The 23,698-nt window shown below is 58.4% G+C and overlaps 2 protein-coding genes across 2 annotated transcripts in view; one reads left to right on the top strand and one right to left on the bottom strand.

Annotated features, from left to right (window-relative positions):
• The window catches only part of CXXC5 (CXXC finger protein 5), a 37,001-nt gene that overhangs the window by 4,589 nt on the left and 8,714 nt on the right, over positions 1–23,698 (bottom strand). The window contains exon 2 of the mRNA XM_069869678.1: positions 1,199–2,251. Within this exon, the coding sequence (XP_069725779.1) occupies positions 1,199–1,984 (786 nt within the window). The 5' untranslated portion in view covers positions 1,985–2,251. The remainder of the gene's footprint in view (positions 1–1,198; positions 2,252–23,698) is intronic.
• Positions 10,492–23,698, top strand: part of ZMAT2 (zinc finger matrin-type 2) — a 205,046-nt gene continuing 191,839 nt past the window's right edge. The window contains exon 1 of the mRNA XM_069869683.1: positions 10,492–10,496. The gene's annotated coding sequence lies outside the window, so the exon portion shown is untranslated. The remainder of the gene's footprint in view (positions 10,497–23,698) is intronic.

Below are 23,698 nucleotides of genomic sequence, written 5' to 3'. Positions count from 1 at the left end.
GACACAGGCCCCCTCTCCTCGTCCCCGCCGCCCAAAGAGACTTTTTGTTCGCCTTCACGATTCATTCTGAGCTGATGGTAAATGAAAAACGTGGAACATGGCTAAGGAAACTGTGGGTTGTCTTGTTGGGACCAGAGGATGGGCAATGCCCTCGTGCCAGCAGGCACAACCCGGCTGACATCCAAGTGACTTTTAGCCTTTGCCGGCTCTGGGGATGTCCTCTCCAGAAGGAGGAACGCGCGGGCACAGCTGACAGTGGGATCAGCTCCCAGAAAAATCAGACCCAGCTTAAGCATAACACGTGGGGGACCTGGTGGGCAGGTCCAGAGCTCCAAGCATGTAACAAGGGGCAGGCTCTGCCGGAATGGCATGGCCATGCATCATGTCCAGAGCCACCAGCGCCCAGCCCTCACCCACGCCCACGTCACCAGCAGCTGCACAGCATCCCAGCTGAATTTCAGACCTACGCAACAACTCAAGTCACCGGACTTTTCCTGCACTCCCCACCTTCCCAGTATATTTAGCAAGGTGGCTCCTCATCCCAACGGCAGCTCACAGCAGCCAAGGACAACACCCACGGACTGATGTGATCTCCATGCGTAGCAGGTGATGACAGCCCAGGTATCACCCCAGCACCCACGCATCCCAACCAGGCATCCCTGCGCTCGGCAGGCACGGCAGGAGCAGAGATGCTCCCGGCTCAGCTGGGTGCCCAAGAGGGCGCACCACTTAGTCTTAGGGACTCACCCTGAGTGCCCCAGCTGGGCTTTTGCAAGCACCAATCACCGCCGGACTCTGCCCCAAACAGCCGCCTCCTGCCTCCCCACCCTCTGCCCCATCACCAGGTTCAAAGCTGCTCTCTGGCTCGGGAAACTGCAGCCTCCCAGGACAAGGGATGCTGGCACTGAAAGCCCAGTGACCCAACCCACTGCTGCCCACACCTGCCAAGGGGAGAGCCGAGCTCAGCATTCCCAGAACCCCGGGGCGAGACCCCAGCCCTCCTTCCCGAGCCCAGCCCATCAGGGAGGGTGGGGACTGAGGGCACTGGGCAGAGCAAGCATCTCACAGAGGAAAACGTTAATGGAAAAGGGGAAAATAAAAAAGTAAGAAGTACCAGGCATTTTATTATCTAGGGCAAGGTCCGAACCCAGGAGTGCAGCCCGAGGAGGGGTTAGGGTGCCTGAGAGGGGCCGGTTACCTCCAGTGCTGCAGAAGGCTTCTTTTTGAGTTCTTCACATTTTCGGAATTTGCAAATCTGGTGGCCAGTTTTGCGATTCCTACAACTGCTGCACTGCTCGCAGTTTATCCGTCTTCGGCAGGGAGGGCACATGCCGCATCTTTTCCGTTTCTTTTTCCCCGAATTGATGGCAGATGCCAACTCATTCTGCATGGGATATTCTGCCAAGCCAGCCATATGGAGCGCGCTCTCTGCCAGAAACACGCCGGCAGGGGTCATAATGAAAAGGCCTGGGTTGATGGGAAAAGCCCCCAGGTAAGGAAAATCAGAGGGGCCGTTCATTGTCTCTGCAGCTGAGACTGCCTCCATGTCAGAGATCCCAGTCCCGTGGTCGCTTGCAAGAGGAAGATGCTCCTGTACCACTCTTTTAAGCATTTCTGTCGACTGAGCAAACTGTTGTAGGGCGATCTGTCCTTCTGAGGAGATCTCCGACACCCGGTCTAATTTGCTCAGCATACTAGAGATGCTTTTGTGCTTTGAGGTAGAATGACTTTTATCCACAGTCGCGTCGATGCCATTAGCTAAGGGGTTGCCTTTCTCTGAATGTTCGCTTACCGAGCTGCTGCTACCAAAGGTGGAATAGTGGGAGAGTGGACGGGACTTCTTAAGACTTTTGTTCAAAGGTTCACTTATTATTCCACTTTTGTTCCTCCTCTCAGAACTGACTGGGGGTTGAGAGTCATCTTGGTTATTTTTTTCCGTCTCTGGCTTGTTCCCAGTGTCTTGATGGGAGCCCGGATTTGACATGGTGCCCGGAGCCCAACGACAAAACCAAACCCCAAATGGAAAAAAAAAACAAACCCAAACACCAAACAAAAGAACCCCAAAAAACCCACCCCCAAAAACAAAAGGCCCCCAAAGCCCTTCTGGTAGCACCAGCCCGACGGCCGCTGGGGAAAGCTCAGATGGGAACGCTCATCAATGGGGCGGCTCCTCCAGCCTCGGCTGCAGAGGACTTCAGTCCAGCCTCAGTGCAAAGACATGCTCTGCGCCTCGGGTACACACCATGCGGCTCTGCAAGTGGAAAAGAAAAGAGAGTTAGCGCTGGCAAGAGCCAACGAGCTTTTCAAAGCGGCTCTTCCTCCCCCTTCCATGAAAGTCTCAGCGCCGTGAACAAAGAAACTCCAGGGAACGGACCTTGGTGGAGATCCGTTCCGCTGCTCTTTAAAAGGGTCGCCATGCAGACAGAAATGGGGGGTCACCGGGGAAGGCCTGGCCGGCAGCAATGGCACTCTGCCGCTTAAAGGCTCTCTGTGCCCGGCTCTCCTCCCCCAGAGACTGCAGCTCCAGGGAAGTCACGGGGTTCGGCTCCTGCTCCGCTCCAGCAGCGGGCGGCTCCCATGCCAGACAGGACCACAGGCGCCCACGGGATGTCCCCGAGGCAGCAGTCGGAGCTCGTGCAAGGGACACCCTGTCCCCACCCTGCAGCCATGCATGTCAGGTGCCACAAAGGCAGCTGGGTGCAGATGACACTGCAAATCAGCCAAATCAGGCTGGGCTGCTCCCCCTACCCTCCTCCTCCTCTACTCTCTGGACCCTTGTCCCCAGACAGCACCGTGCACCAGCACTGGACGGGAGAAGGAAGTCACATGGGGAGCTGCAACATCCACCTCCAAGCCCCTCAAGAAGCAAGAGCATCCTCCAAACCCCACCAAGAGTTGCACCATCCACCTCCAAGCCCCATGGGGAGCCACAACATCCACCTCCAAACCCCATGGGGAGCCATGGGATCCATCTCCAAACCCTACGAGGGACCACAGCGTCCACTTCCAAATTCCATGAGACTCCAAGTGTCCACATCCAAACCCCATGAGGAACAACAGTGTCTGCATCATATCCCCACGAGGAACCACAGCGTCCTCCTCCAAACCCCATGGGCAGCCATCAGCCACGGCATCCACCTCCAAGCCCCATGAGGAATCAATTGTGTCCACCTCCAGGCCCCATAGGAAGCCGCAGCATCCACATCCAAGCCCCATGAGAAGCCACCATGTCCACCTCCATTCCTCACTGCTGACCTCCTGCCATAACCCGGCATCCCTGCCCACACGCCCACCACGGCACCCAGTGCAGGCAGGGGCTTGGGGCGATGGCAAGAGCCCTCTTCGGTGCTGTTCCCTGGCAGGGGGGCGATGCCACCATCCGTGGGGCAGCTGGGCCCAATGTAGCTGCAAACACTTGTTGTGAAATTCCTCCTCCTCCCCTCCCGAGCACGCACGCACGCACAGGCACCGCCGGAGTAATCAGGCTTTAGGAGAAAAGCTGCAGGGCTTAGCGGAGCAGGAACCCATGTCCCCACCCCAGCAGCAGCTGGGGGAGGGCAGTGCTGGGAGGAGGCCCCTTGCCTACCCTGTCCCTCCATTCCGGCTGTCCCGGCAGCCTCCTCTCAGAGCAGCCTCCTCTCAGAGCGTGGGCAAGGATGCAGCCACATATGGAGAGCTCTGCTGGAAGCCTTTCTCCTGCCCAGAAGTGATGCACGGAGCGAGGGGCACCCCTGCACCCTGTTCATCCATCACTCTTCATGTCCCCTTTGTCAAAGCTGAGCCGCAACAGGACCCCAGCAACCCTGCTGCAGCCCAGGACCCCCCGGACATGGCTGTGGGCACAGCCACTAAAAGGCTGACGGGAGCAAGGTCCCCGCACAGACCCCCGGCACCGGTGGAGGAAGCCAGCCTGTCTCACCCCGGTGCCAGAGCCTGTGGAGAAACCCCCCCGCCCGCGTGCTAAAAACCGCTTGCTTCAGCTGCTGCGGGATTTAAGATGCAGCGCGGATCGATGCAGGGCTCAGGTTCCAGCCTGGAGCTCGCCAGGCCACGTGCGGCGGGATGGCTGCGGCGGCACGACTGCCCTTCTCAGCATCCTGCTCCATGGGCAGCGGGTGCTGGCGGCAGCGAGGGAGGTGGGGGCAGCGCGGGATCCATCCCTGGCAGCCAGGCAGGTGGGGACCCATTCCTGAAGGCGTTAGGACGGGTCACACCTTAACGCCCAAAGCAACCGGTGCAGGAGCGGGAGTGGGGATGGTGGCAGGAAAAGCACCGGACAGGAGGATGTGAGATAAAGTCGCCCGGCAGCGTTATCTCGTGCCCGCCCGCGGCTGCCTTTCCTGCGGGCCTGCGCCTCTTCCGCCCCGTTCAGCCGCCGAGCAGGGAGCCAAGCGCCGAGCTGGATCAGCCCGGGATTTACCAGCCTCGTGGCGTTGTAACTGCCGAGCTGCGGTGCTGCCGCGGCGTTAACCAGGCCTCTGTTGGCCATGACCAGGAGCAGCGCAGGAGGGACAGCAGGAGTTCACCTCGCATCCCTCCAGCAAAGCCCCAGAGCTGTGCCCATGGGGGCTCACTGCCACGCCGAGGGTCCCTCCAACAGTGAGTGTTGGGCGCTGAGCCGGGGAGGACACCAAATGGAGGCACAAAGCAGTCACTGCCTCTATCGCCTCCAACCTTCCTCCATGCCCAGCCTGCAAGCCAGCCTCCCCCTCTGGCTGTGGCCAGCTACTGCCTGCCCGTCCCACCTCACCACACGGAATTGCAGAAGTCTGGAACGGTTCGGGTTGGAAGGGACCTCAAAGCCTATCTAGTGTCACCCCCTGCCTCGGGCATGGACACCTCCCACGGGATCAGGGGCTCCAAGCCCCATCCAACCTGGCCTTGAACACCTCCAGGGATGGGGCAGCCACCCCTGCTCTGGGCAACCTGGGCCAGGGCCTCCCCACCCTCACAGCAAAACATTAACCCCTAAGATCTCACCTCAGTCTCCCCTTTTTCAGCTGAAAACCCTTCCCCCTTGTCCTATCCCTGCCCTCTCTACATAATGGGGTGCCGCTGGCACTGTGAGAGGCAACACTGCGGGACGAGACCATCCTGTGCCACCCAGTGTGTCTCACCCACCAGCCGTGGGGACAGGGGACACCCCGCCATGTCCCCTCTTTGCCCCAGTGGTGCAAGGCACTGCCCAGCTGCTGGCACGAGGTGCTGCGCCGAGCCGTGCCGAGCTGTGCCGAGCAGCATCGCCACACAATCTCACCATTGTCCTGGCCGCCACTCTGCCTCTGCCAGCTCCTGCCATCTGCAAGCACCCCACGCTGCCCTCCAGCGCCCCAGCGCTCCTGCTCCTCCATGGCAGTGCCCCGTGCCAGGCAGGATGGGTCTGTCCCCACTGTCCCCTCCTAGGGACCCCAGCACCTGTTTGCTATGGCTAATTCGCGCAAAGGAGGTGTCCCCGAACCCCGACACTGGGACCACCCAGCGCTGCAGACACCTCAGCTGCTCCTCACCAGCCTCTGCCCGGCCGCCTTGCTAATTGCTGTGGGGGGAGGAATTAATGATCTTAATCCCTTCTTTATGATTGACCCGCGTAAAGACCGTGAGGGCCCCCCCGTCCTGTTTCTGCCCCTTTTGCGGCCCCCATCCCGGGGGAAGGCGCCGGGCAGCGTCATCTGGGTCCCTGTTGGAAGGTGCTTAGCCCCAGCCGCCGCATTAAGGGGCACGTGATGGGCTCCCTCGCCCGGGTCTTTGCACCGGGCAGCTTAGCAGCCTGGAGGGACGCCAGGGTTCAAGGGGACACCACCAAGGTCAGGAGGCCTCAACCCACACCTGGAGGTCCCCAGCCCATTACAGGACTCTGTTCTCTACCCGCCACCCCCTTGTGAGGTACAGGCTGAGCCCACAGCCATGAGACCACTCTGAAAGCCAAGTGCCCAGCGAGCTACAGCTCCCAGGCAAGGCTGTCACTTTGGTGTCACCCGCTTTGCCTCCTCTGCTCCCACTGAGACTCATTTCCACGGTTCTGCCCCTGGCACCCTGGGCTGCTCGCCCAGGACGAGGCAGCAGCGCTCTCCCCGGCTTGGAAAGGGAGCTCCTCTCTCCCCAGGGCTTCCCCAGAGCTCAGCACCCCTCTCCTCCCCTCTGCTCTGCCCCGTGCTCCCAGCACGCCGGCAGCCAGACCTCAGGGACCGCACTGCAATGGTCCTGACAATCCCAGACCAATAAAGGTTGCAAAAGGCTCTCCGGTGGGCCAGCAGCCACAGAAACCATCACCAGCCCATGGACTGAGTGTCCCTGCCAGCAGGCAGCAGGCACCGGGCAAGGGCAGCGGGAGAAGAGCTTTGCTTCCCTTAAAGAAATGACAAGCGGTGCTTTCCAGCCCCCTCCCTGTGTCATTTCGCTGCATCGCTGGAAAGCCCTCAGCTCCTGCCAACGTCGAAAGTCTCAGCTTCGAGAAAGAACTTCTGCTTTCCTTTAATTTTAAATAAATCAGCTGCCTCCCAGAAAAGCCGCCGGTCGCTCAGCCGTGCACAGACACGGCCGGGAAGGGAGAAGAAAGCAGCAAAGCCGAAGCCGAGTGGCTCCCGGGCTCTGGAGACAAAGGGAGAAAAATAAAAGTTCGGCTTTTTTCTAATCCCTGGGCGCTGGGTGGGCACCGGGGGTGGCGGCTTTGTCCTCCTGGAGCAGACGGAGGACGGAAGAGACCCCGGCATCTTTTCAGCCTCCAGAAAGGCGGTAATTGTCCCTTCCACTGGGTTTTTGTCCCTGCTTCCTCCCCCTCACCACACGGCCGCCCACCCAGCACAGCCCACACCTCCCTGGCAAAGCCCCGGTGATGGATGGATGGACAGACAGATGGACAGATTCAGCCGCACCACAGGCAGCTAAGGAGGGCACCCACCAGCGGCACTTGCCTCTTCCCAAGGCATCCCAGGAAAGGTAAAGGTCAAGAGGCCTTGAGCATCCTGGTCCAGTGGGAGGTGGCCCTGCCCATGGCAGTGGAGTTGGAACTGGATGGGCTTTAAGGACCTTTCCAACTCAAACCATTCAATGAGTCTATGATTCTAAGAGAGGCTGAAGCTACCTTCCCCACTGCAGGCACCACTTGCAGCTGCAGAGAGGGGCCACAGGTGTTCCCCATGCTCCTCAACCATCATAGCCAACAGCCACAGACAGGATCTCAGGATGGCCAGGACCTTGGGATGGCCGGGATGGCAGAGCCATGGGTGGTGGGAGCAATGCCTGGGGAGCCCCAAGACATCCTTTAGTGTCTGGTGTCTGAAACACAAAAGCCAGCAGGCAGGACAGGACAGGTAGGACAGGATCACTGCCCTGTAGCACCATCACAGGTCAGAGGGGTCCAGTCACAACCCAAGTCAAAGGCACAGGAGAACAAGCATCACCAGAACAAGGCTCAAAGCCACTCCAACACCAGCACCACAACACCCAACTCAGCTCCCAGGTACCCAGTTCTTACAGCACACTCAAACCCGCTGCTCCCTCCACCAGGTAACACAGGTCAAGTGAAAGCTGGGAGTGATGTCCCATCCAAGCCTCATCAAGTACCAAACGGCTACTGGACATCTCCAAACCACACAAGGAAGTACTGTCTTGACCTGCCAGGGACTCAGTCTGGCACGAGCCAGCCATGGCGATCGCTGGCAGGGCAGAGCCCCATGGCACTGTCAGGTCTCAGCTGCTGCTTCTGCCAAAGCCGTGTGGGTAAATAAGGTGAACCAAGAGAGAAATCAAGCCCCAATTCAGCCCAAGGCTGAATATCCCTGCAGGACACCCATTCAGAAAGAGGACCATGCCGGATTAGCAGGCAAGGGCACCCTGAGGCAAAGACAAGGGTGTCCTTTCACCTTGTTGTTTGTAAGCCATCGCCTCTGTCAACCCAACAGCCCCCAAGCTTTGCTCTTTGTATTCATCCTTCCCTAAACTGGTCCAGCCAGAAGATCAACTCCTGGATGAGCCATGGAAGTTACCATCACCCACTCCATTTTCTCCAGACATGAGGAGAGGACGCCCAGGCCTGAGGGAGGGTTGGGCAGTGTCATAAATGCCAAACCTCACCCTGGGCGCTTGCAGGTTAAGGAGCCAGAGGGATGACAGGTTGCCAGATGGGCAACTCGCATGGAGATAGTTCATCTCCTGTGCTCCAGAACATCCTCTGAAGGGCCAGTAGTGGCAGCCACTTTGCTCATCTCTGCTGCCAAGGTGGCACTAAGGGACATTAAGAAGCCAACTCCTGAATTAAAAAGGCTATGGAAGATTAAATCCAGCATCTGGAGTTAGCCCTAGAAGCAGATGGCGAATCACCATGGTGCACAGAGTGGCTTTCACCCGTCTCCTCCTTGCAGGCAGCCACTCTGATCTGGTGGTGCCTCCCAAGGGCAGCTCTGGACACACACACGGTCAGGCCAGAGATGCGTCCTGCCAGGCACATCCTCGGGGATGGCACGGTGAGGCTGCGCAGATGCCCTGCAGAAGCCCAGCTGAGTGGGCAGGAGGCGAGGCCACCTCCCCAGGTGGGCTCCCTGCCCCATGGCTCCAGCAAAGACATTCTTTTTCGCTTCTGGTAGTGAGTTCCTCCAGGCTTCCCAACCCCTCAGTGGACCACGCCAGTGGTACAGCCATGCAGGGATGTCCAACTCTGGCAAATACACCCAAGCAAGGCAGAGCCTGTCAGCAACACGCCCTGTGCTTCCAAGGAGGTTCCCACCGGAGAGAGGACAGGGACACCACCACCTCTGTGCACATCCTTGACCCTCACCCTACGGCCAGCCCTGGTGACCTGCGGTGACGGCACAGCCAGAGCCACCACTCCAGGGCTCGACCATGCTGCCCAGCTGGGAAACGTGGCTGCGTCCTGCCTCCGCGGGGTGGTGGTTACGGATTAAGGAGTCTTAAATGTCAGACGACCAGGCGCTCCCTGGAAATCCACTTATCTCCGCTGCCACTCGGAGCGGCCGGAGCTGGGCGGTTATGGAGATAACACGATTTGAAGCGTCCACCCGAGCATTGCAGGGCTGCGGGTGCCCTGCGGACAATGCCAGGCACCTCCTCCCCTCCTCCTCTCACCCAGCTGCTGCCCAGAGAGCCGGGTGACGGCCACGCTGCTCAGCCCCGGGGGGGCTGCACCCCACCTGCGCCACCTCCCCCTTCTCCAATTCGGGGGATGAGGGAGGCTTGGCAGCCTCCCCTCCCCGGCACGCATCCATCCCCGCCCCGTGCCAAAGCTGCGCCAATTCGCTGCCCAAATCCTAAAACGACTGTAACTAAAACCTACCAGATTGAGCCTTGGGAAGGGCCCCCCCGCGCTTCTCCCCCTGCTCCAAATGGGATTGAGCAGATCTGCGCTCACACGAGCCCAGCTTGCCGCCAAGCAGCATCTGACATTCACGCGCCATGGCACGGCTCTCTGCCACTCGCCCACTCCCCCCTGGCTTGGCATCGCTCTGCCTAACGCAGCCCCCCTGGAGACACGGCATCACTCCCAGCCCAGCAGAGCCCCTCTGCCCCCTGCAAAGCACCCCCAGAACCTCCTGGAGGGACCCTCACTCTTCATCCCAGCCAGTTCCCAGTGTCCCCTCCACCAAGGAAGGTCCCTAAGATGATTTCAGGGCTGTGATGCTCACAAGACCAGGCTGAACCATACAATCATGGAATGGCCTAGGTGAGAAGAGACCTTAAAGCCCATCCAGTTCCACCCCCCTACCATGGGCAGGGACACCTCCCACTGGATCAGGTTGCTCAAAGCCCCATCCAACCTGGCCTTGAACACCTCCTGGGATGGGGTAGCCACAGCTTCCTTGGACAAAGGAGAATGACCCAAGGATGTTGGAGCCAGGTGGACAGGATGCAGGTGCTGCCTGGCAGCAGATGCCAGCAATAATGGGCATCCCAGCAGAAGCCCCCCCACCACAAAGGGCTGCAAGGCACCCAGGCAAGACTTAGCCCCAGGGAGACCTGCACACAGCCCAGACCAAGCTAAGATGTGTGAATTGCTCACATTAACAGATGGGGCAATTACAGCATAAACTACTTGGGGTCTAACCGATAACCAGGTCACAGAGAGACCGATCAGCAGGCACCAAGCTCCAAGAAGTTAATTAAAATGAGAAAAAAAAAAGTTGTAGGCAAAGCCACATGGGAATATTTGATGGTGAAAAGCCCCAAATCCATCAATGCCACCTCCAACTGCCACTTCCAACGGTGTATGAATCTATTAGTGCCACCTCCAAGAGTGCTGGAACCCATTAGTCCCACCTCCACTGGTGCCCAAATCCATCAGTGCCACCTCCAAGTACCACCTCCAGATGTGCCCACTTCCACCACCTCCTGGTGCAGCCTCTGCCAGGGCCCGAGAACTCTTTTGGTGAAGTTTTTCCTAATGTCCAATCTGAACCTGCTCTGGTGAAGCTTGAGGCCATTCCTCTTAACCCCTAAGCCATCTCCTCCACTCACAACACCTCCACCCTGGAGGGCTTGGTCCCCACTGCTTCTGCAAAGGTGGGATTGGAGCATGCGATCCCCCCGAGGCCCCCGCAAGCACCAGCTCCTGAAGGTGACTGCTTTGAAGGAACGGCTTTGGCTGCTGGGAAGGCAGCAGCACCGTTGGGAAGCTGCCGGGGTCCGCGCTCGGCGGTTATTGACAGATGTCTGAGAGGACGGCGAATAATCCCGTCTTCCTCTGGGAGGATTCGGGTCGCCCTCGCCCTCGCCGGGGGTTTATCCATTGTCTGGATCTGCCGGCGGTTGTTATTTTTGGTCAGCACCGCGTTTTACTTGGCCTGGCTGGCAGGAGGGAAACGGGAGGAAGAAGAGAAAGAGGAGGAAGGCTGCTTGGCCAGGGCTCAGCAGGGGGAATTGACCAGCTGGGCTTTGGGTGGGGCAGCCCACAGCCCGCAGGGAGTCTGGGTCACTCTCCTCCCAGCCCTGCAGAGCCCAAGCTCCCTGCAGCAACGGGGCTGCCAGCCTCCCCTGCTCCCAGTAAGCCCAGTGGACCAGAGAGGCTTGAGAGGCTGAAGGGGGCAGGTTTTGCTGAGTGGCTGCCAGCACCATCCTGCGCAGGCAGAAGTCGGGGTTATCTCCACCAGCAAAAGAACTCGCAGGGGAGCTTCAACAGGGATGGGCAAACCCTGCCTGCTGCCAGCACCATCCCTATCCCTGCAGACCCACACGTGCCTCAGGTCCAAATGGATGGGCCAAAAAAGGGTGGGAAGCCTCAGGAAGGCAGGTCCCCAACGTGCCCTCACACCCGGGCTGCAGATCCCCACCCCTCACTCCATCCCCAGCACTGCAGCATCCGCCGGCAGGTCCCGTCCTCACCGATGGCTTGGGCTCACCAGCGCTGTAGGATGCAGCTCAGCCAGCAGCCGGGATCTGCTCCCATCCCTCCAAGCAGGGTACAACAGGAGATGCAAGCACAGCATCCAAGAGCTCCTAGGGAGAAGACGCACAGCCATGCCCCAAGACTTTGCTCTTCTCCCGATCTCCCCAGCAGCGACACAGGGAGCATCGCCGCTCGCCAGCAAGGCAGGGCTCGCCTTCCTTCCATGCGTCACCTTTCCACCACCACTTCATCTGCCTGCAGAGCGCAAAGACAATAAAAAGCTGCCTCTGCACTCGGCGGGCTTTCGCTCCTGCAAGAGATGGAGGGCACACCACACAAAACCGCCTCTACTCAGCCTTCCCCACACTCGGCACCACTTGTCATTCAAGCAAACCCCGTGGCCTTTCAGCTGCCAAGGTACCAGAGCTGCTCCGGAATCAGAGTTCGCTCAGCTCCTGCCCTGGAGCAAGGAATCTGAAACACTGCCACTGGAAACGAAACAGAGCATCCGTCATTTTACTTGCCAGGAATACATCCAGCCCCCCAAAAAAGAAATACCGCCTGCTAAAGAGCCAGCAACAAAAGCCCTCAATTCCACCGGCAAAGCAGAGACCGGCACTGGGCATCTCCACCCAGGTCCTGGTTTTCTGCTGAATTCAACATCACCCAAACTAAACCAAGCAGCAGTTGGGTCAGGGCCAGAGGGGCCAGGTCTGGCAGGGACCTGTGGATCCCATCTGGGATGCTACCAGGAAAATCCATGGGCTGGGACAAAACAGATGCAGGTGGCAGAGGCAGGGCTGGAGGGGCTGAACCCTCCCTCCCAGCACATCATCAAATCACTAGGTTGATCATCATCCACAACCAAGCATGGGGTGCCCTGGGGAAGCCACCCTGCCCACAAGCCGCCCCAGCCAGGCGGGTGGCCACCCCCGGCTATTCCCAGCCACATCCCCAGGAGAAGGAGCAGCACGTTCCCAGCCTGCCCAGCCCCCAGCCCAGGCACGCCAACCCAAATATCTGCAAGAGGCGCTCCCCTCCATGGGAACGGCGACTCGGCACAGGGTTCACATGCCCCAGCAGTGCCTGATTAAACTCCCAAACGCCACGGGAATACCCCTGAGGCTGTCTGAAGATAAGCCAGGAGTGAGACTGCTCGCAGGAAACGCTGGAACTGGGAAAGGGCAATCACTTCTTTCCTTTTTAAACCCAGAATAACATAGAGCAAACCCCAGTGCGCTCTAGCTCAGACAAAAGCGCTCACCCAAGCTCACTGCCACATGCCCCAAGAGCTTCCCACTGCCCAGCATGACCAGCAGGTCCTGGGTAACCCCAGAGCTGAGCTGAATCCTGCTGGAGGCGGTGGGAATGGAAACCAGAGAGCCCAGGGCAACTCCAGGCAGCACCACCCAGCCGAGCATGACCTGCTGGCTGAAAGATGTTGAGCAAGAGGACAGTGCAGGAGATTTGGGCAGAGAGAAGGCTGCAGCGGCAATGCCAGCAGGTACCAGAGGACGGGGACTCTTGCTGTGAACACCTCCAGGACCTGTGATGCTCTGCAGGTGCTCCATTATTTCAGTCTACCCTGGGGAATACCACAAATACTGGTTCCACCAGTCCTTTGGTCTCCTGCAACCTTCTTTCCTGCCTTTCTCCTCCCCTTTGGCTTCTCCATGACACAGTCGTAGCACTAGACTCGGATCTCTCAAGCCATTTGCATGTTCAGGGACAAGGGCAGTCAAGGAACCCATGTTGGTGCAGGACCCAACGCAATGGCTGAGCATCCCAGGATAAAGAAGGAGATGATGTTCCTCCCTTTTACATCTGATCGTGCCCAGGAAGCAACCAGCTCCTTGTCCTCCAGCAGAGCAGAGTCACAGCGAGGGTTTGCACCACATCCTGGGGACCAGTGAGTCCTGGCATTGGGGCACTCCAGGGCAGGTGAGCAAGAACAGGCCCAGCTGGGCCAACAGTGACGTCAGAAGTGTGAAGTTCTACCTTCAACCAGGACCACTGCCAAGAAGGAGACCTGCACCAAACACACGCCTTGCTCTCGGAGAGGCAAACATGTCTGAGGGCAGAGGAGCACGCATCTCACACCAAGCTCCCCTTCGGAGGAGATGTCTCACTGCTTTTTTGATTCTTGATGCTTCTTCAAGAACCAGCCCAAGAGGAAGGGTGTCTTCCTTCCCTGTGGAAGGATGGGAGAACAGCAGTCCTGGGCAAGTTGATGGGAAAAGTCACTACGAAAACAGTCCCTAGCAAACCACTGGGGGAGGAATTTCTGCCTCAGGGATGTGCTGGCATGGTAGGGAGGGGTCATACAAGGCCAGCTTCTGCCTTTGACTGGGTATCAGTTTGGCTGCAGAAAGCAACTGGATGGTTACAAAACACTTAGACTTTCACTGGATGCCTCGCATGCAGTCAGAAGACTTTTCCATACGTGAAGAGGGCTTGTAAGAAAGATGGGGACAGACTTTTTAGTAGAACCTGTTGAGACAGGACAAGGGGCAATGGTTTTAAAGTGACTGAGGGCAGGATTAGGTTGAACACAGGGAAGAAATGTTTTGCTGTGAGGGTGGGGAGGCCCTGGCCCAGGTTGCGCAGAGCAGGGGTAGCTGCCCCATCCCTGGAGGGGTTCAAGGCCAGGCTGGATGGGGCTTGGAGCCCCTGATCCACTGGGAGGTGTCCCTGCTCATGGCAGGAGTGTGGAATGGATGGGCTTTAAGGTCCTTCCTCCCCCAACCATTCCATGTTTCTATGGTAATTTAACCACCAGCACTCTGTCTTCAAAAAAAGCACAAGTGAGATGGGTAACACCGGAGTTCTCAAGAAAGCAGCCACATGACAGCCAGAAAGCAGAGCTGGGGCCTGGGGAAGGAGGAAGGGGCCACTGTCACCACGCAGTCATGACATGAGTCAGGATGTGTGGACCCTCAGATGAAAGAGCTGCAGGACACACAAGGAGAAACAGAGGGGTTTGCTCTGTGTGTGGCCTCAAGGACAACAGCCATGGAATAATCCATCACACAAGATGTCACAGCAGGGAAGAAGACAGGGAAGAGCCACAAGATTGAGCCTTGAGCATGAAGGAAACACCGCATGGTGGGAGCTAGAAGGGGCTCAATGTGGTGAGCTTATCACACTGGAGATGTGCTATGAAAAGACTCAATTACAGGGTGTGAGCATCCTTCTGGACTCACTGGTCCTTCTTGGTCCCAAGCTCTGAGGGTCTAAAACTAAAACTAGAGTTAGATATCAAGACTTCTGCCTTTCCTCACTTCCCTAAAAGCTGAGGAACAAGGTGGCAAGCTGGAATGGCAGGGAACAAGCTGAATGTGGCACCTGGCACATAGTGGCCCACCCCTTCCCCAGCCAGCCCAGGGTGGCTGCAGAGCCTCCAGCCTCTTCCCAGGGACCTGGTGCTTGATTGGTGACCTCCCTGCAAGAGAGTCATCTTCCCTTACCAGTGCAGAAAGGTTTGATCCCATGCCCTCCTGAAACACAACACCCACATCTCCATCTCCAAGATGGGTCGTAAAATCATAGAATCACCAGGTTGGAAAAAATCCCTTGGAACATCGAGTCCAACCATTCCTATCTGCCCCTAAACCATGTCCCTGAGCACCTCGTCTACCCATCTTTTAAACACCGCCAGGGATGGTGACTCAACCACCTCCCTGGGCAGCTTGTTCCAGTGCCCAATGACCCTTTCTGTGAAAAATTTCTTTCTGATACCTAGTCTGAAGTCCTCCTGCAGGGTCCTCCAGCCACAGAACAAGCAAGCCCCCAAGATGGGAGGAACAGGCTCTGCAGAGCACGGGGCATCAACCCAAAGGGCTGACATCCCCACCACCCACTCTCAGCTTCTGTGATGGACACCCTCCTCCATCTGCTGCTTTCTCCAGCTTTCTCCATCTCCTCTTCCTCCCTTCCTTCCATTCTCCACTGTGCCACAGACTCACACCCCTTGCCCCCAGGGCCTCACTCCATGGTGGCAGAACCCACGGGAGCCTGGGGGATGAGCAGAGGCTGTGGGGCCAAGGTGGGCACTGAGCTCCAGCAGCCTCCAGCCTCCAGCAAGCAGGATCGGTCTTGCAAGTGATGGATCAGGCAGAAGGAAACTCATCGCCAAGGCTAGGACAAGCCCCTGGCATGTTAAAGGCTGTCCATGATGCCTTCCTCAGTCTTTGGGATGGTGGTGGGAAAATGCAAAGCCTGACTGAGGGAGGGCGAGGGGAACACTGTGCTCACAAAACAGAGGAAGGCATGTTACCATCCCAAGGGATTCACAAGGACTCATCCTTGGGTTTTTTCTCCTCCTTTGGGAGGAGGCCAAGTCCAGGTTAAGGGGGAAAAAAAAATCCCCAGCACTCCCTGCCCAGGTTCCCCTTGATCAAGGTGGCTTCCAAATCTCATGTAGCCTGGATGGACCCATGTGGCCTCCCTGCCCTTTCCTCCTACATGATGTGAAGCTCAACCTCGGCACAGGCGGAGAGAACATCCTCCTTAAGGGCTTTGCAGAGGAAGAGGGAATTCTTTACCCCAATGATGCATTTTAATGATGCATCAAAGCCAAACCCTGTGCCGGGTTCTCCCAGGGCTGCAGCCTTCACCCATCCCTCGTGGCCAAGAGAAGCAGCCAGGGTATCTGAGATAGGCGTCTCTGGAGGATGGCCACGCACATCCTCGTGTCCCTTCTTCGGCTCGAGGGGTTTAAGCTGCAGTAGTGCAAGTCCCTTGGGCAGACCCCCGAGGCATAAGGCTCCCTGAGCTCTTAATGGGCTTACGGAGCAGCTGGGGCCACAGCAGCTCCCCTGCACTGGAGGGGCTTAAAGGTGCCTCTGGCCGGCAGCCCCCATGGCACAGCCGACACCAGTCGTCCCTGGCACCGGGAGCCACTGCCAGCCCTGTCCCAGTAGGGTCACCGCTCAGCCTGCTCTCATTCCAAAGCCCAGGCGCCCTCCTCCAGGCTTGAGGACAAGGGTGGATACATGTGTCCCCAAGCTGCCCCGGCCCTCCAGCAGATCCAGTTCCTCCATCCTACCCCACTGGCCCCAGAAACCCAGCAGAGCCCATGGGTATGGGGGAAGAGAGGAATGGCCCAGGTCAAAACAGGGTGCAGGGAAACTGGTGGCAGGGAGCACAGCAGCGCACCAAGTCCTGCCTGCACCCGCGCCCCATGCCTGCACCCCACACTTCACCCCACGGCATCACCCACGGCCTCGCTGAGCCCATGCAGGGGGTGTCTGGCATTGGAAATCCTGGTTCTCCACACTTCCATCAAGCACAGGGAACAAGAGCTTGCAGGAGCGAGGCCGTCCAGGGAAAATCCTGCTGGAAAGCAGCAAACCCCCAGTCCCAAAAAGCCAGACCCACGCTGCTGAGGCAGCCCCTGGCCAGCCTGCCACGCTCCGGGAGCAACAGCTCTGCCTTCCCGCTTCACCGCATCCCGGGGACTTGGACTCCAGCGGGTAGATTTGTGCCTTCGGGTATTTTCAGAGGGGAAATACATATGGAAAAAAAAAAAAAAGAAATAACCACCCCAGAATCCTGGGCACGCAACTGAGCTCCCATATCAGCTGCTGTACACGCACGCAGCACGGAAAAATCCTTAGGAAAATTGTGCTATAAAATAAAACAAAAATAAAGGAAAGCCCAGGCAGGCTGAGCTGGCCGGACCCAGCGCGCCAGGAGGGGCTGACAGAGCTGTTACGGTCTATTGGGCCAATAATCCACAAACTAAGACGGATTTATTGTACATGGCAGATCGTAACAGCTCCAAAGAAACCATCACTGTCTCCTGGTGCTTAAAATTCACTTTCTTGGGGGGGAAAAAAGGGCCAAAATATGGCTTTACGAGATAAGATGCGTGGTTGTACCATTCTGTGACAGAGAGAAGACTGTGCAAACACAGAGATGGGGTTTTTTTCTTGATATATAAATAAATAAAATATCTCCTGTTCCAAGGCAAGCACGGCTGCATTACCCGGCTTGGAGCGCTGTCGTTACCACCGGATTACTCAGCTTGGTTTCACCTCTTTTAGCAAGATGGATTTGCAGGGACCTTGTTTCCGCCCCAATCTGACCGCCCGAACGCAGGAGGAGGTAAAAATTAAGTTCATTAAAGTGGACGTGAGACCCTTGAACCCCTCTGCCTGGCTGGGATGGGTGGGTTTGGGTCCCCTCTCCTTAGAAGGTGCAAACCTCTGAGACACGGGAGCAGAGAGCAGGCTCTTCCCACCAGTGCAGCACGGCGCTAGCAAGCAGGGATATTTAAATAATAATAATAATAATAAATAACAATAATTAAGGGCAGAACCAGTGCTTTCCTCTGCAGCTTTGTTTCAGAGCAGACAGGAGTCCGAGCCAGCGCGGAGGAGCAGGATGGGCAGCGGGACCAGCCCGACCCCACCGGTAATTGCGGCGTCTGTTCGGATCGCTGCGACGCTGGGAATCACGCTGGGCATGGCTGAGAGCTTACCGGCCGGCTGATCATATCAGACAGGGATCAAAGAGGCTCAGCTAACGGGTTTAGTGCACGGCTCGTCCCAGCCGGCGCTGTCGCCCAGGGGGGGCTGCATGCCCAGAGCACGCATGGCAGCGAGCAGCCCTCGGCAGGGCGATGCTTGGGGGATGCCTGGGGAGGCAGCCTCCCCTAGAGCCCCCCAGCATCAGGCCGTGACCATGGGTTGGGAGCACACCAGGAACACGAGTCAGGTTCACACGTGGACCATAGGTCAGGATCACTCCTGGACCACGAGCTGGGATCATGCCTTGCCCGTAGGTCAGGATCACCCCTAGACCACAGGTTGGGATAACGCCTGGACCACAGGTTGGGATCACGCCTGGACCATGGGTCAGGATCACACCCAGACCATGGGTCAGGTAACACCATGTGCTCACCCTTGCCAGCCCCCAGCTGCACCCCGAAACCATGCCAGTAGGGTATAAGCAGTGGGATGTTGGAGCAAGCAACCATGAGAACATCTTTTGGCTGCACCTGGAGCCTCAGAACTACACCCCCAGGCAGGGCTGGGTGCAGGTAGGGGGTTGCACAGGGTGCTCCTGCTCCAGCCCCCTCACCGGGCAAGCGGGACTGGGCAGGCAGCTCAGAGGGAGTCCAGCCCAGTAATTAGAGCAGGAGGCTGTGAGTCAGCAAACGATGCGTAACCTCGACGAGGCTGACAATGAGGCAAAAGATGGCAGTTTCGACCGACAGCGCCTGCTGAAAGGGCACATTTAGATATGCAAGAAGCTACAACTCCCAACAATCGTGGGGCTCATGACCTGCTCTGCAGCCCCCGTGCTACACGCTCACCCTCTGGCTGCCAAATATTCAATGCCTTTCTCCAAAATCATTGCAAATAGAGACGTGGCCAGGCAAAGCCCATCCCCGCCAGGAGCAAGGTAGCACAGACATCTCCAACAAAAGCCGTGTTCAGAGGAGAAGCCGGCATCCAGCCCCTCCTGCAGCAGGGTATGGCTGGGCTCCAATGCTGACCTTGCCCTAGAGAAAAGAGAACCCACCAGCGGCGATCCTCCCAGCACCACTGCCATGCTTGTAGTTGGATATGAAGGGAAGGGTTGGCTTGGAAGCAAAGCCTAGCTCCAGCCACAGGCTCATCCCCCCTCTTCTGTGGGGTCCATGGGGGCTGCAGGCAGGTAGAGCCCTGCCGCACCGCAGCCCTTGGCGAGGAGAGTTTAATTAACCCCAGAAAGCAATCGTTAAACGGCCAGCTCGGGGAATCGATGCAGAAGGGGCAGCTTGCTGCTGAGGGACCATCTGCTTCGGGGATGGACGCGGCCGTCTGCCCCCACCGCCCTTCGCCTGCTGAGAAGCCACGGTGGGGCAGCTGGTTCAGGGGCCGGATCCTGAGTTCAACCCCGGCCAAGAGGCCTCTGGGCGGGATGGGAGCTGCCCAGCACAGAGCCCTCGCACCTCACCTTGATCCTCGCTTCCTATAAAGCCCTGGGTCCCCAAATCATGTTGCAGCCCCCCAGCACAAAGCCTGGACCAGAGGGTCCTTCTGGCACAAGGCAGCTCCTGCAGCTGGGATGCAGCCGAAACAGCTGGGCAGTATGTGGCCAAGCACCCTCCTTGCCTCGCAGTTATTTTCACCCATGAGATGAGTTTGGGGCAGTCTCAGCCTTGAGGCACGGGGAAAAAGGAGGGAGGGGTGTCTCATTTGGAGCACCTGGCCCTCCGGCACACGTACAGCCAGACTCCCAGGGAAACACAGAGTGGGATGCTTCCCACATCCCGGCATCACCCAGGGGACAACCACCCTGGCACTACGACCCTTCTCGTCCCTGCCTTTCCTGCTGCTCCGGGCAGGGAATCCCCAGGGCAGCCTGGCAGGAGAGCAGCTGGAAATCAAACACCCCTGGAAGAGCTGTGCACCTGGAGGGAAACTGAGGCAGAGAAGGGCTGAGATGCACCCACGCTATGGGACTCAAATTCAGTTTTACATGCTCCTCCCCATCCCATGGCCACATCAGCATGAGCGTGCACAGAGGGGAACACAGAGAAAAGAGGTTTTGCTGCATCCCACAAAACAGGTGGCCGCGTTGTGCAGTCCCTGCCCCCTCCAGCACCCATCTGCACCTCCAAACTCCAGGGCAGCCCACGGCCCTTCTCTAACCCTGTGCTTCCAAGTTTCTCTTTAGCTGCTTTTAGTTCCACCTGATCAATAAATAATGCCATGTGCTCATTGGGAGCGCGGCTGGGTGGGGCACATCCACTCGAGGACCCTGGAGCTCCTCCCCGCTCCGGGGATTCTAGCTCTAGGATGGGGTCCCTGGGCAAGTCTGGGATGGATGCAGGGAGACTTCTGGCCCCACTGTCACCCCTAGGAAAGCTTTGGGAGGCATCTGGGAATGAGGCCACCAGCAGCATCCCAAGGCAAAGCCAGCAGTGGGGGGAAGAGCAGGATTGTGTCCTCTGAGGTGGGACTGAGTGAGACCAGTGACCCCAATGGTGTCATTCCTCCCTCTCCTTTGACAGGACCTTCTACCATCATGTCACTGTACCCAGCTCCCAGTGCTACCACATTCCAGGAAGCCCATGGGAGTTCAGCACTGGTGTGATGCCCGCTGGGATGCAGATGTTGGCCACGGAGTTGCAGGCATCTTCCTCCTGGACTGGATCTGTCCCCAGGCCCTCGGGAGAGAGGGGCACCCCTGAGGAGGAGGACCACATCCCACAGAAAGAAAGGGAACTCCATGAGGAATCCAACAGTGCTCCCAGAGCAGAATCTGCAGCAGAGGCAGATACGAGCAACACCCTGGGACAGCCCTACCCTTGACCCTGGCATCTCCCAGGTGGAGGGAAGGCGCAGCTCCCGCCACCCCCAGTGCAGGCAGGGCGACAGACGGGTCCCCAGGATGGTTGGGACCAACAGGGTTCAAGAGGACCTGTGAAACACAAAAAGTGGGCTTGCACCTTTCCTCACTCCGGGGACTGGGAGACACCTCAGGCTCCTCCTCTCCCTTGCCCCAGACCTGAGACCCCCAGGAAAAGGGACCAGGTGTTTCTCCCCACTCTGACAGCAGCAGCTCTGCTGGAAGGGAGTGAGCTCCCTGCGGCCATGCAGACACCCCTCCCCACACACCAGCACCACGGCTCAGGCGTGGGTACAAGTTCGAGGGCCACCTCTGCTCCAGGACAAGGTTCTGGTGGATTCCTTCCTGGCTGCGAGGACCACCAGGAGAGCCAGGCTCGGGCTCCAGCATGGAGTTGGCCAGGTGAGGGCTTGCCAGCACACGCCACCACACCTGAGCTCCCAGGGGAATACTCGGAGAGATGCTGTGGTACCAAGCGTCGCCCCAAGTACCAGACACCTGCCATGGAAATGAGGCATTCCTTCCCATCCCTGCCTGTCCGAGTAGGGACACCCACGACAGCCCAGTGGGAGAGCAAACAGACCACTCTGGGCAGGAGGCAGCGAGGCAGATCCATGGAAGAGCTCCAGTGCAGGAGGGAAACTGAGGCAGGGAAGGGCTGGGACGTGCCTACACACTTGGTGCCAGCAAAGGGATCAGGCAGTTTTTCCTTCTGCTCCCTGTCCCGTGGCCACCCCAGTATAAGCACATACAGATGGGGAGAGGGAGGAAAGAGGGAGCAGGAACAACCCCCAGGCACCGCCAGCCTCACATCCTTAGCAGGGTGACCCCTCAACACGCTCTGCAAAGATCCAGCCCCCAGTGGCCTGCTGGTCATCCCTGCTGCTGGCTCCAGCCCCATGGGGTGTGAACCCCCCGAGTGAGCAGTGGTGGGATCTGCCCACCCAGCTGCAGGGCCGGGGCTCAGCCCCTCGAGCCGGTGCTTGACCTCTGAACTGATGCTCGGCCCCTCAAACCAGGGCTCAATCGCAGAACCAGTGCTTAACTCCTCCAAACCACTGGTCAAACCCAGTGCCTGGCACCCTCAAATGGCACTCAGCCCCCCCAAATCAGTGCTTGATGCCCAAATTGCTGCTCAGCTTCACAAATTGGTGCTCAATACCCACACCAGTACCTCCGTGCCCCCCAAGCCAGTGCTGAACCCTTGAGCATGTGCTCAGCCCCCCAAAACAGTGCTTGATGCCCAAGCTGGTACTCAGCTCCCTGAAATGGTGCTCAGCCCCTCAAAGCAGTGCTCAGCCCTCCAGAACAAACCTCTGAGCCAGTTCTCAGCGCCTCAAAGCGGTGCTCAACCCCCATGCTGGTCCTCAGCCCTCTGAAACGGTGCTTGACCCCAAGGCAGCACTCAGCCCCCAACAACCCCGTGCTCAACACCTCAAACCACTGCCCGACTCCCATGGCAGTGTTAGGTCCCCCAAAATGGTGCTCAACCCCCAGCCTGGTCTTCAGTCCCCCAAAACGATGCTTGACCCCCAAGCCAGTGCTCAGCCCTCCACAAGGGTTCAGCCCCCCGGGATGCAGGCTGGCTCCACTTCATCCCCAGGAGCACCCATGGACTACGGGGAGAGGAATCCCAGGAGCCAGCCCTGCCCTGGGGAATGGGAAGGAGAAAGGATAGGGACATGGCCACACCAAGGTCCTCGTTGCCCACCCTTCCCAGGGATGGCCATTCCAGTTCTCTCCCAGTACGTATACTAGTCACATGGTCCTTCAGACAGGACAGAAAGCACAGAGCGGCGCTCCCCAATTTCCTTTGCCTCCAGACCCATCTCTGCCTGTCACCTCCAAAGGGATGTGGGAGCACCGTGGCAGGGAAGTCAGCTGCCTGCACAGTGGGGATCCTCCACGTCGTGGACGAGGCCCCATTGTCCTCGCTTCCCGGCTCTGTCCCATGGAGCATCTCCATTGGGGAAGCTGGGGGTCGGGGGGAGGGGGCAGGTCTCTGTGGGGAGCCCCCCAAAGAGGGGACTCAGCGTTATGGCCTCAACACCAGAGCCCCCTCTTCTCAGAGGCAGCTGCAGCACAGGATGGGTTGTGGTCCAGCCCCCCCAGCACCCCAATCCCACTCGGCTCTGGCATCTTCTGCCCTCCAGATACATCCACCCTGTCCCCCCACCCTGCTGCCAGCCTCCCACCCCGAATCGAACCCCGGCTGCTGTCTGAATCCATCCTGTTTTAATCTTCACGGTGCATCAGCAGGAGGGGGGAAAACCAAGCCACCTTTTTTCTTTTTTTTTTTTTTTTTTGGTCTTAATCTTTACCTGGGGTCATATTTGCTAATCCGCTCGCTAATCCCCAACGCCTTCGCAGAGGAAAAAAGCCCCATCCTCTGCTGGCCCGAGATGCTGCCCATGGCCGGAGCGGAGCCGGAGCACCCAGAGCCCCCACCAGCGTGCGCCAAGGGCCCCGGGTGTCACTAATTTGGCGCTCAAGGTGACACCAGTTGTTCCCAGTGAGGTGGCCCAAACACATTTTCCAAGGCTTTTGTATTTAAGGATCCTGTATGTGAGGATGGAAGAAGGGAGGCGATGCGGCAGAGGGAGATGTGGGCATCCAGGTGATGAAGGCAAAGCCCGCAGGCTCAGCTCCCGGGCTCACACAGTTAGGAAAGATTTCAGGAAAGGATGGGAAAACACTGCTTAGAATGGATTTGGTTGAAATCCACACCATGGGCAAGGTGCATGAGGACCCCCAGGAGCATCATCCCCCACTGCCAGCCTGAGCGCAGCCAGTGCTGGGGACACGGGCAGCAGTGCTGCCATTCCCTGCCTCAGTTTCCCCATGTGCAGAGAGGACAGGTCACCCCCTCTCCACAGGGATTCAGAGGCACAGGCTGCCCTCCATCCACCTCCAGTGAGTCATTGGAGCTGGAGGGGACACACACGGAATCACCTGGGGCTAAGCTGATGATGGGGACAGGGGGTTCCTGGGGTAGGAGGGACAAGGGGGCTGCTGAGA

Source organism: Phaenicophaeus curvirostris, chromosome 15, assembly GCF_032191515.1.
Source record: "Phaenicophaeus curvirostris isolate KB17595 chromosome 15, BPBGC_Pcur_1.0, whole genome shotgun sequence".
In the NCBI taxonomy this organism is placed as follows: Eukaryota; Metazoa; Chordata; class Aves; order Cuculiformes; family Cuculidae; genus Phaenicophaeus; species Phaenicophaeus curvirostris.
The sequence above is the reverse complement of the archived record's forward strand: the minus strand, read 5'-3'. Positions and strand labels throughout refer to the sequence as shown.